General features: G+C 50.3%; 1 protein-coding gene across 4 annotated transcripts in view; it reads right to left on the bottom strand.

The window, feature by feature from the left end:
* Window positions 1-4295: 4295 nt before the first annotated feature.
* The window catches only part of Gli2 (GLI family zinc finger 2), a 227399-nt gene continuing 218668 nt past the window's right edge, over window positions 4296-13026 (bottom strand). For all 4 annotated transcript variants that reach the window (XM_027417815.2, XM_035445992.1, XM_027417818.2 and 1 more), the window contains 3 exons: window positions 12687-12968; window positions 10430-10766; window positions 4296-8328 (listed from right to left, as the gene is read on the bottom strand). In XM_027417815.2, coding sequence (XP_027273616.1) covers window positions 5936-8328; window positions 10430-10766; window positions 12687-12968 — 3012 coding nt within the window. In that variant the 3' untranslated portion in view covers window positions 4296-5935. The remainder of the gene's footprint in view (window positions 8329-10429; window positions 10767-12686; window positions 12969-13026) is intronic.

Below are 13026 nucleotides of genomic sequence, written 5' to 3'. Positions count from 1 at the left end.
AAAATCTATATTTTGTCACTACAAGGGCAAGGCAATCATCTAACCTCATATGAGTCACTAGCCTGCTATTATTTGTGTGATTCTTGCCTTATGACATCGATGGCATTGAGAACCTGGTTGGACAATGTTGTACTGTATGTGTTTGTGTATGTATGTGAGTGTGTATGTGCTTGCATGTGTATATATGTATGTGTGTGTATGTATATATGTGTGTATAAATATGTGTGTACATGTTTGTATGTGTATATATGTATGTCTGTAAATGTGTACACGTGTTTGTATGTATGGATGTGTCTATGTGTGTTTGTGTAAATATGTGTGTTTGAATGTGTATATATATATATGAATGTATGTATGTATGTATGTATGTGAGTATGTATGTGCTTGTATGTATGTGTGTATATATGTATGTATTTGTGTATGTACTTGTATGTATATGTGTTTGTGTAAATATGTGTGTGCATGTTTGTATGTGTATGTATATGTATGTGAGTTTGTGTGTGTGTGTGTGTGTGTGTGTGTGTTTGACTATTTATTTCCCCCTTCCAAGCTTAGAATAAATGGAGACAGATCCAGGGGACAGAAGGAGGCTGCAACATCAGTCTTATAGCCCCAACTAGCCTGGAACACACTACACAGACCAGGCATCTCTGGAACTATGGGTGATCCCCTGCCTCTGCCTCCTGAGTGAAATTACATGCATGCACCATCACACTCTGTTCATGTCAGTGAATATGATAGTTATTAATACTGTCAGTCACTGACAGGATCCAAACTCAGGAGGTAAACCTCTGGGCGTGTCTGTGAGCGAGTTTCCAGATTAGGTGAGGTGGGAAGATGCACCCCAAATATGGATTGGGGTCCTACACTGAATAAAAAGGAGAAAAGGAGCCTTCAACTCTCTCTGCTTCCTGACACTGGGTGTAACATACCAGCTGTTTTGTGTTTCTGCCTCCAACTAAGAGCCCCACCCCTCTCTCTTTGTTTTGATTTTTTTTTTTTTTTTTTTTTGAGAGAGATTTTTGGAGACTGTCCTGGAATGCGCTCCAGACCAGGCTGGCCTTGAACTCACAGAGATCTGCCTGGCTCTGCCTGAGTGCTGGGATTAAAGGTGTGAACCACCACCACCTGGGTATCACCCATCCTTTCTTTAGATGCTTTTGTTGGGTATTTTGTCTCAGCGGTGACAGAGTCATAATGCTTGAGTCCTACCATGAGAAAGGCTGGGTGGGAGAACGTGGAAGGGCGGGTTATTCCGATATTCTTCTACCGTCACAGTGTAGGTATGTTTCTCAGGCAATTGCTTTCAGGCTCAGCTCTGTGATTTGCTTCCTGTTCCTAGCCCAGTCATGTTACAATGTCTTTGTCATTAGATGTCCCCAGGAGGGAAGTCCAGATGAGCTGTCTTCCATGGCCACCCAGGTAAGCCCACCCCGCTACTACTTGTGAGCCATGCCAGAGCTTCCTGCTGGTCACTGTTTTTATTTGACAGCACTCACTAGGCAGCAGTTGACATATTTAGAATGGACAGGAATGAGAGGTGGCTATTCTCACATACAAAACCTAGACTTGGAAATGAAAAATAAGGAAACTCACAGATGGTTGGAAAAGGGTAAGAAAAATAGTGCCCTGTGTTCTGTGTGGAGAAATGCTTGATGAAGATTCTCTTACAAGCTGGGAATGTATCTCAGTGGTCAGAGCTTTTGCATAGCATGCCTGAAACCCTGGATTTGATCCCCAGTGTCATACAAACTGCATGGCACAAGTCTATAATCCCAGGACTCAGGAGGTGATGGTAGAAGGATTAGAAATTCAAGGCTGTCCTTGCCTAGATAGTGAATTTGAGACCAGCCTAGGCTACATGAGGCCCTGTTTTGTTTGCTTGTTTTCTTTTGTTGTTTGTTTGCTTGCTTTGTTTTATTTGTAAGGTGTTTTAGTAATACCAGGTGCCTAGAGACCTTCAGGGGATGGCCTATATCAGCTGGTATGGGAATAGGAGTCATCAAATATACATAGAGGAAATGACGTGTGGCTTTTGACATAGGGTGACTCAGCGTATGAGAAACCCATGTGTGAGAGAGCCATGGTCAGTGACTGCCAGTGCAGACTGAAAGGGCTCCAAGGCCACTGGGAGCTGGAGAACCTCAGACTTGGGGATGGGGAGATGGCCATCAGTAATGTGCTTGCCTTGTGACTTCTAGGATCTGAGTTGCTGCCACAGGACCCACATTTAAAAAAGCAAGAGCCAGCCAGGTATGATGGCACATGCCTTTAATCCCAGCACTCAGGAGACAAGAGGGAGGTCAGCCTGGTCAACAGAGCAAGTTCCAGGACATCTAGGCTACAAGAGGAACTCTGTGTTAAAAACAAAACAAACAAAAGTTAAAAATTAAAAAGCTGTGCTTGTAATGCCAGCACTGTTGAGGAAACAGGTGGATCCTGGGGTCTTGATGGCCAGCCAGCCTAGCCTATTTGGTGAACTCCATGAAAGCAAGAGCCAGCCAGTGTACAGTGCCTGAGAAATGAGAAATGAGAGCTTAGGTTGTTCTCTGGCCTCTACATGTGTGAGTGTTTCTCTCTCTGTGTCTCTGTCTCTCTCTCTCTCCTCAAGCTTCAAATTTTGTTTTATTAATTTTTTAAGTATTTATTTGAGGTGTATGGTTTTTTGCCTATAGGTATACAAGTATACTATGTGCATGCCTGGTGCCCAAGGAGATCTTAAGAGTCAATTGTTTCTCTGGAATGGGATGCTTCTAAGCCACCATGTGCGTGTTGGGAATCAAACCTGGGTCCTCTGCAGGAGCAAAAAATGCCCTTAACCACCCATCTATTCCTCCAGCCCTCTATTTTTTATTTCTTGTATGTATCTCTGTGCCTGTGTGTGAGCATGCACACAGGTATGAGGGTACCCAGAGGCCATAGGAGGGAGTCAGATCCCCTCCCCCCAGAAAGAGTTGCAGTGGTTGTGAGCCTTCTGACATGGGTGCTGTGAACTGAACTGGGGTCTTCTACAAGAGCATCAAATACTCTTAATCATTGAGGTATGTCATTGTAAAAACCTCGTTTTTTTTTTTTTTTTTTTTTTTTTTTTTTTAAATCTGTGTGTGCACTTTCATTCCCCCTACTCCACCCCCATATGTTGCCGTGCATTGGCATAGTGAGGATGGAGAGGTCAGAGGACAACCTTGAGTGCTGGTCCTCGCCCTCTACCTGGAGACAGGGTCTCTGAATTGCATTTCCACTTTTTATGCCAGGCTAGCTGGACCACGAATTTCTGGGGATTCTTCTGTTTTGAGATCCCATCTCCCTTTACGTATGCTACTACTGTCTGGTTTTTATGTGGGTTCTAGAGATTTGAACCAACCAAGCTATATTCCCAGTCTTTTGAAGTTAATGATCCCCAATCATCATCCAGGGTAGACTATCAGTTTGTTGACTCGGGGTTCTCCCTGTCTACCTGCCAGGGAGCATTCCTAAACATAGGAATAGCTCATCTCTCCTGGCCCTTCTCTCCAGGCAGGTAGCTATGCATTCTGGCCTTCACTTGCCTCCCCTGACTCTCTTTTGCCAACTCTGGGGGTCTATCCCTCTTCCCACCCTTCACTGCCTGGGATGGCTAATCTCAATGTCAACCTGACAGGATCTGGAATCACCAGGAAACAAGCCCCTGGGCATGCCAGTGAAGGATTGTGCAGATTGGGAAAATTGAGATACCTTAACTGTGTGCAGCACCCTTTTATCAGTTGGGGTCCTGGACTGAACAAAAGAAAGTGAGCTGATCATCAGTAGCATCTTCCGCTGCTTCCTGACTGTGAGTGCATGTGACCAGACACTTCATGCTCCCTCTGTCATACACTTGCCCTCAGGATGGACTGACTGTACCCTTAACTTTGAGCACCTCTCCGCTGAAGTTGCTTTTGTCTGGTATTTGGTCATAGCACAAGGAAGTAGTCAAAACACCCCCAATTCAAATGTGTATCACCCAGGAACCAGACTGTGCCCGGGACATGAGACCTGGTGTATGGGACCTCAGATAACTGACTCAGATGTGCTGAGAAAGCTCCTAGTAAACGAGTCCCAGAAACCTGTCAAACCCTGTCTGCTCCCAACCCAAAGTGAGAAGAAGCAAACAGCCAGTAAATGATTCTGAATTAAGCTTGTCTGGATTAAGGTGGGCTAGTCAGTTTTGACACTGTTGTGAAAAAATACAGCCTAATTTTTGTTCAAATGTACCAAATTTACTGCCTAGATTCTCATTAACTACTGTCGAGGGAAAAGCAGATCGACAAGATAAATTACCAAAAAATTATTTTTAATGTACAAAAAGACTTATTTACAAGTTGAGCATGTCATCTCAATTTATAGCAAGTAGAAAAAGCTAAAAATGTTTGGCAATATAAATTTGGCTGGACGATTCACCCACAGTGTATCCAGGGATGGCAATGTCTACGCAAAGTAGATACAGATGGAGAAGGGGAAGTTAGGGCCTATGTCAGGCAGTGAGACCACACCACTGGAGCCACAGACCCATGGGCGTGGCCCAGAGCTCTCCTTTGGGGTTGGTCTTGTCTCTGGATTGTAAACAGAGAAGTCTGCTTCTTAGGACCCAGAGGTCCAGGCTCTGCTAAAAAGTTCCTCACTGAAGCCAGAGCCATGGCCAGAAGGAAGTTCTGAGTGGTGAGGTTTGGTTTGGCAAAGTTTCTATGAATTCAAAGGGAGAAGTTTCGGATGGGGTGTGCGCATGTGTGTGGCGGGGAAGAGGCGTGGGTTCACCCTGCAGTGTGTTCTGGACTGATTCTTTCTGGAGTCAGTTTCCACATGCCCTTTCTTATTTGGGGCCAGGCCACACTGAACAAGAAAATTCAGTTAACAGTTCCTCAAAGTCCAAGAATCAATCCCTCACCCTCCCACCCGACCACAAACACCATGCATGTCATAAGTCCATGCCAAATAACCAGGAGAGGAGGGCAGAGGTCAGGGGATCAGAAAGTACTGAGACTGCATGTGTTGGTTAGGTGTAGACAGCTGGCCACCCAGCACAGTGTGGAGGAGCCCTAGAACTTTCCACGGTAGGGTGGTAGTGCACAGGAAAAATAAGACTGGGTAAACATGCGACTTGCTCTTCCCAGGGAAGGCCTCTTTCACCTTGGTCCATCCTAGCCCACTGCAACCAGAGGAATTTAGATACACACGTTCTTCCCAGGAGGGGCTCCACTGTATACTTCAGAACATTGTAAACAGGCCAGGAGAGGCACCCCCGGGCAGATTCTGGGCTTGCCCCAGGTAGCCCAGTTTATTTCCTTGTGATAACGTGTTTTATTAATCCTTCTCCACTCAGGAAATCTGCAGGTCCCATTGTGCCTTAGGGAATGGAGATGCTACCAGTAACTGAGGAAACTCCATAATATCCCAGGGGATGCACCTTTCTCCTCTGTGGCAAGCAACCTTGGCGAGTTTCACGGAAGAAACCGGGGGAGGGGAGGCATCAATCCCTTCTCCTTGCAGGTGGCAGGATGGCAAACCCTTCTCAGAACAGAGTATCCAGCATGGTCTCAAATTCAAACCCAAAACGTGGTTCCCCTCCCCTCTTTGGGCATGTACTTAGAAAGCCTTGGCCAATGTACTCTCTCATTAGCGGAATGACAGAGGCAAAGAAGCCAGAACTGAGTAATCCCATAAACACCAAAGGCTGGCAAGCATTGTGTAAACGAGTTTCTTTCTGAACAAGACTTTTTGAGTGTTCTAAAAAATAGGTCAAACAGCAAAGAGGCTGCCCCTAAATCTTTTCTTAAAATATTTGAGAGTCTGAACCAGCCATTGCCCGAGCCCTCTCAGGCCTAATTAACACTTTTTCCAACAAAGAGAAGAGATTAGACTCTTATGTTTCAAGAAGCTACATTTTCTCAGGTCGGCTCTGTACCAGGAGCCGGGGCTTTTAGGTCATCATATTTAAAAACTTGTTCTCTTCAGCCAGGCTGGTGAGCATGGAGCTCATGTCCCCGACAGCCATGTTGCTGATGCCTGCAGGGATGGAGGGCAGTGTCAGGGAATTCCGGGGTGTGGTGAGGCGTGAGGAATTCTGGGAGAGATTGTGGAGAAGGGTAGGGCTCAGTGCACCCGAGAACAAACTTGAGTGATCACCATCATCCATGATGGCATCAAAGTCAATCTGGGGGGCCTCCAGGAGCTGGGAGTCCACAGTGCTGGACACCTGGTTGACCCCTGGTGAAGGCAGAGGCTGGGGCTGGATATTGTCTGAGCATGCTTGTGGTTGTGGTGGCTGGGGCTGCATGGCTGGGCAGTCTCCATTCTGTTCATACATGTGGATCTGGCCATAGTAGTAGAGTGTGTTCTGGTCCTGTGACCGCCCTGTGTCCTGAGATGGCTGAGGAGCCAGGGATACCATGGTCCCTGCTGTTCCCTTGGGCATAGCTTCTGCTGTCTCTTGGTTGGCTGATGTGACCATGGCTTGGCTGGCGGTCCTGGCATACAACTGCTGTTGCCCGGCATGTACCCTGCGGTGCCGGCTAGCAGTGTTGGGCTCAAGGGGTGGCCGAGGCTGCATGAGACCAAAGCCGGTGCCCTGCTGGGACTCCATGAAGCTAGGCTGATGGGATGATAGAAGGCTGGAACCCTGTTGGTAGCCTTCCTGCTGGGGATAGCTCAGAACTGCATGAGGTTGTGACACCCCAGGCAGGGATGAATTGGCAACCCCAAGTTCCCGTTGATGGCCACTCATCATGGTGGCGTTGGGGACAACTTCCATTTGTGGAGGGAGTCCCAGGTGGCTGGGCTTGGCTGCCATATTGCTGCAGGAGGGAGAGAACTGATTCAGCGGTCCACTGACAATGTTTGGACTCAGCTGGGGGTGAGCTTGGCTGTAGCTGGCCTGAGGACTCATGGCAGCAGTCACACTCAGGCACTGGCCACCCGTGGCTGGCTGTCGAGGCTGTTGTGTGTAACTCCCTCTGGGTGCAGCTGGGGCTCCTCGAAGCTGTAGGTGTGGCTGGGTGCTGTCTAGACCTCCGGAGCTAGCCTGCAGGGCTTGTGGACTATATCCTGAGTACTGGCCGAAGGCTGGCTTCTGCTGAACCACAGCCAGGTTGCTGTGGGGAAAAGGAGGTGGCTTCACCTGACTGGGCAGGGCATCCATGGTGCCAGAACTCACCTCATTCCACTGCACGGGCATGTTACTCTTGTTGAGGTTGGAGGAGGGGCTGTAGCTCAGCTGGCAGCCCCCCAGTCCAGGAGCAGAAGGACTCATGTTGGAGTCGGCAGCTGCTAGCCTCCGGTGGCCTTGCAGCCCAGGACTGGGCAGTTTAGAGTTCTCAGGGAAGCCAGTGCTTTCTGTAGGATATCCCTGTCGCGTGCTGTCATCCAAGGCACCACTGGTGTGGGCCTTGATATACTGTACCACATCATCCGGCAGCACCAGCTCGTCTTCCACCAGCCCCAGGTCGGATTCGAGCCCTGTACCATCTACTCCAGCAGCAATGGCCTCCATCATCACGTTCTCACTGATGCTAGGGGGCCTCGGGGAGTAAGTGTTGCGGGTCAGGCTGCTATCCACGCTAGGGTGGCTCTGTAGATGCGGGCCTCGCCGATCCGTGCAGGGTGGCAGTGAACCTGGATTCATATTATGGGTACTGTGGAAACGCTGTACTCGAGGCAAGATGAGGGGGTCAGGCCGCCGCACAGGGTCGCTGGCCCTACGCATGCTGCTGCCTGGTCCCTCGTGCGGGAAGGCAGGAGCTGCACCTACATAGCCATGGCCATGGCCGTGGCTGTAGGCAGGCCCATCACTGCCACGTCGTGGCCCTAGTGGATGTGGGCAAGCGCCCGGCAGTGCACGCTCGGGAGCATCCAGTAACGCCAGGCGGGTGCGAAGGCTTACACGCTCGAGGCCCGGCAGTGGTGTGGGTGGTGGTCCACCTGTGGCTGCTGCGTACTTGGCACGCAGGCTGTACTGCTGCGCAGGCGTGAGGTTCAGCAACCCTGGGCCACCACCACTGCACTGGCTGGCCTCACTGGAGCGCCGGGAGGCGTCTGTGGAGATGGGGTCATAGGAGTCTGCTGAGCTGGCATTGTGCGGGCGGCCGGCACCAAGAGGTGAGGCCTCACTGGAGCGACGGCTGGAGAAGTACGGGGAGATGCCAGAGGAGCGGCGGCTCACAGTGTAGGCTGAGCTCACAGTGCTGGTGGAGCTGTCCCTTCGTTCCTGCAGCTGGCTCAGCATCGTCACTTCGGTCAGCTCTGGCAGCCGCTGGTTGGGCAGCAGTCCCGCTGGCCCACCGCCCCCAGTGCCGTTGAAGCTTTCCAGGACAGAACCTGGGGAGGAACAGAGGGGTCATAGAAGGCCAAGGACTGTGCTTCGCAGGACACATACTCCCTGATGGTGTTAGGGCCCTGCCGCTGTTTCCAAAACCAAAAAGAGAAAAGGCAAACAAAAACAAAAAAAGACCACCTATACCCTATCCCCCCATAACTGATTTCCTACCCATTCCCCTTGACCAGATTCAGTCTGGAGCCATAGCACAAGGCCAGGTATACAGCAGGCGCTCAATAGTAGAAGAGTTCTGGATGTAAGAAGGGAAGGAGGAAGCTAGGTGAGATGACACACTGGCACTTAATCCCAGCACTTGGGAGGCAGAGGCAGGCAGATCTCTGAGTTCGAAGACAGCCTGTTCTAAAGAGTGGGTTATAGGACAGCAGGGCTATACAGAGAAACCCTCCCAGTTTCTCTAGCTGTTAATAAAATGCACCTGCACAAATGATGGTGTTACTGACAGCAGGGCTCAGGAGGGCCCAGGTGCCTAGGTCAAGGAGGGTTTTTCCCCCTTGAAGACAAAGGTACCCCAGACTGACCTATAACCAAAGATGATCTTGAGTTTCTGATCCTGCTGCCTCTACCTTCTAGGCACTGGAATTACAAGTGTGCACCACCACACAATGTGGATTTGGTGCTGAGGGCTGAACTCAGGGTCGTGTGCTTAGTAGGCATGCACCCTGCCAACTGAGTTGAATCTCCAGCCCTTGCTTTTTTATTCACTTATATTTTGAGGCAGGGTCTACCTATATTGTCTAGGCTGATTTTAGAGTAGGTAGCCCAGTGAAGGACTCTCACAGCCCTTCAGGGCTAAGATGGGCAGACGGGATCATGTCCCCTATGACCAGTAATGAGATGAAGTGGTGACCTGAGTGGAGGCAGCGATCTGAAACCCAAGAGATCCCAGACTTCTGCCAGTAGTCCTTCCAACAGTGTGGCTGATGGTGCTCCAACATGCACCACCATGGGGGACAGCTGGGGTCTATGTGCCCAGTGGCACTCTAGAGATGCTCTTGGCGATAAAGAGCCTGCTGCACTCAGGCCACTTTCTCTGTGAAGCCCCCCTGCTCTTTCCCTGTGGAAGGTGCCTGTTCAGTACATCAGTACCCCAGCTCTGTCTTTGATGCTTTGTGGTTTACTCTGCATGTGAATCTGTCTGAGTCTCCTTTGGGATGACACTCATACTGCTCTCCCTCCTTGAGCCTTTGCCATGACACCCTAAACGCTGAATGGACAAGTAAGGAAGGAGCTATAGCAGGGTCTGTCTGTGTTTAGAGAGTTTCAGTGACATGCTGCATGGAGAATAACACACATGTTGGAGCTCATGTACCTGTGCTAAGTTTTACCACTGCCTGGGTTTGGGTGGGGCCCCTTCACCTTTCTCTCTACCTCTTTCCTTTCCATGTAACACAAGGTTGGGTTGAAGCAGGCAAGTGCAGGGAAAGCTTAGCCATTGGGCTTCACTTGTTTGACACTGTACACATTTCTTTACCTCTTACACACTTGGAGCTTGCACCTGCACTGAGCTATACCCATATCCGTCTTCAAACAAAAGAACCTGATCACTTTGACTTCCAGTTCCCCACCAACCCAATATCTTTAGTGGCCAAAGATATTCTGAAATACAGACTACAACCAAGGAACCAGGCTAATCCAGCCTAAACTTGCTTTGGGGTGGCCTGTACATTAAGGTAAACTATATCATTTGAATGAACTATTAGGGGAAAACCCCCATTTATCATGTTGTACTTACACACGATTAGGTATGCATATGGTTAAAATCAGACATTCCCAATAACTTACATAACCTAAGGCTGCTAATCAAATCCAAAAGGCCATCCATGTCTTGCCCTGAGCAACCAGCTCCGCCTCTTTTTAGAGGAAGACCTGGGCAACAACCAGGAACTCTGGAGCTGTGTAAAGTGGCCTAAACTCATGCTTCAAATCTGAATGAAAGGTTTCTCTTTTGCTATTTTTGTGGGCTTCTTCACTTCTTTTTCTTTTTCTTTCTTTTAACTAAGACGCTGAGAACCTGTCCCATTGTGAGCTGTCAGTCAGACTGCAAGGTACCTGGAGGAAACAGCCCTAGGCTCTCTCACTAACCATTTGCTGGGAGGGGAGGCAGCTTGGTGTTGCGGGTGTGTGGAGCTGGGCCAGCCCAGGAGCAGGAATCCTTGAGTGACTTGAGTTTCTCTCTCTTCAACTGCTCAAAGCGATGCATGGTGGTCATGTGTTTGCGCAGCTGCAGGCCACCAGTGGCGGGGGCGGCCAAGGCTGAGGTGTCAGCTCCTGGAGATGTGTCTTCCAGCGCTGTCAGGTCTCCCAGACTCCCAGGCCCTGTCCCTGGCATCTCCACGCCACTGTCATTGTTGGGGGCACTGCCCAGGGGAGAGGGCTCACTGCTACAGGATGACTGGGCCCCGGGACTGGACTGACACAGCTGTAGGGACAAGATGGAAGACAGACTCAGAGGGTATGAGAAGTCACCTGGTCCTGTGACCTGCCCACATTCATACCATGCTGTGCTTGCTTGGGTGGGTACACGAGGAAGCAGGGAACTACTTTGACAATCCATCCCTTGTCTATCATTGGCCTGCTTTCCTCACTATGAGATCGACCCAAACTGCCTTCCACCTAGCAATGTGTGCAAGGATTTGTGCTATTGTAGATAGAAGGCAACAAAGTTCACCCAGAGAGAAGGTGCTGCTGCTGTACACAATGCAGTGAGGGGTAATAGAAGTCTGGTGATTTGTTGGACAGCTGCACAGGGTGATCTTGACAGACCAGGGGTAGGTGATTAAGAGGGAAAAATGGGGTACAGCCATTGCCTGCATGGATGCTCCAAACTGGCTGTGCTCATTAAGTTTTACAGAGCAACTTGACACAGTCTAGACTCATCTGGAAAGAGGCTCCTAATGAGGAATCATCTAGATCAGGTTGGTCTGTGTGCATGTCTGTGGGGAACTGTCTTAATTGTTAATTGAATGTAGGAAGACCTGCGCTGAATGTGGGTGGTACCACTTCATGGGTTGGGTCCTGAACTGTCTAAGACAGCCAGCTGAGTGAAGCGGTTGAGTGTGTATATTCTGTCTGTCGTTGGCTGTGGATGTGACGTGCTTAACTGTTCCTGCCTTGATTCCGCCCCCCTCCCCCCCACACACACACAAAAAAAACCCGATTAGGGATCTGGAATTGTAACTCAAATCCCTTCCTCGAACTTGCCCTCCCTTGCTTTTTGCCAGAATATTTGCCACAGCGCAGAAATGAGCTTGGCTCTCACACTGAGCTGGGGTGGGGCAGGCAAATAAATCAACACCACAGCGCTCTACAGCATCCAGTGTGGCCTGAGACTGGCCTTGGAAGCAAACCTGGGATGCAGTACCTTGAGGCTCATTTTTGGGTTAAATGCTTTCCCTGGCCCTGCCTCTTCCTTGGGAAGATGCAATATTACATGCCCAGTTTAGGGGAGATGATTCCAACAAGCAGGACTCTACAGGTCTTGACCACAGTGGCATCCACAATTTTTTGCTCCATCTAGCCCAGACCTCACCCCTGCCCTCCCTTGATCTCCACACCTCACCCCTGCCCTCCCCTGCTCCCCAGACCTCACCCTTGCCCTCCCTTGATCGCCACACCTCACTCCCTGCCCTCCCCTGCTTCCCAGACCTCACCCTGCCCTCCCTTGATCTCCACACTTCACCCCTGCCCTCCCCTGCTCCCCAGACCTCACCCCTGCCCTTCTTTGCTATGGATTGCTTGTTCCTCACACCTGCCAGCCTCACTCTTGCTGCGCATCTCTCCTATTCCACATGTCACCTGCCTCTCCAAAGGCCAGTTCAATCTGCCCAGCCAGGGCACTAAGACAGCACCCCAGTCCACCCTCTCACCCTGGGCACTCCCACCCTTCCCCATTCCTCCGCTCACCTCAGTAGCGTCTATCCTTAGGGGAGGTACAGTTGGGAAAAAGAGGTGGAGACAAAGAACAGGTGGTTAGAACGAAAGGAGCAGAGGCTAGAGTGGGGATGACACAGACAGGGACAGAGGGGTGGGAACCCACAGAGGTACCCAGGTACAGGATGAAGAGGCAAACACATCCTGTGTAGAGCAGCATGGAGAAAGGACATCCCCAGCCCCAGCCCCAGTTGCCCAGCAGGAGCTGGGTCAGAGAAGGTGACTGAAACAAGACAGGTTTCATGAGGGATGCACGGTGATAAAGGAGGAAAGCTGGGCTGGAGCAAGATGGTGCATCATTTCCTTCTGAGAAGGGGGGTGCCTTAGCAGAACCCTCAGAGGGGCTGGGCTTCTGGGCCTTGTGCAGAGCTGGGGAAATGCCCTCTGCCAGCTGGGGGCACTGTCTTACCCCGGAGCTCTCTGTCTTGATGGCTTTGATATGCAGGCAGTCCTCCACAGTATGGCTGGTGCTACTGGCCTCCACGCTATCCTCAGATCCCTGGCCACCTGGCTCGGCACTGGCCTCATTGTCCCCATTCTCCTTGAGCAGGGGAGCACGGAGGTGCACATCATTGCGCTGTTTCTTGGTGACATGGGCATCTGGTCCATGGACGGTCTTCACATGCTTGCGGAGAGAGCTAGGATCTGTGTACCTCTTGGTGCAGCCTGGGATCTTGCAGATGTAGGGTTTCTAGGAAGAGAGCCAGTCTTGGGTTATGGATGGGGACCCAAAGGACAAACTCGGTGCA

This window comes from Cricetulus griseus, chromosome 5 (assembly GCF_003668045.3).
Source record: "Cricetulus griseus strain 17A/GY chromosome 5, alternate assembly CriGri-PICRH-1.0, whole genome shotgun sequence".
NCBI lineage: Eukaryota > Metazoa > Chordata > Mammalia > Rodentia > Cricetidae > Cricetulus > Cricetulus griseus.
The sequence above is the reverse complement of the archived record's forward strand: the minus strand, read 5'-3'. Positions and strand labels throughout refer to the sequence as shown.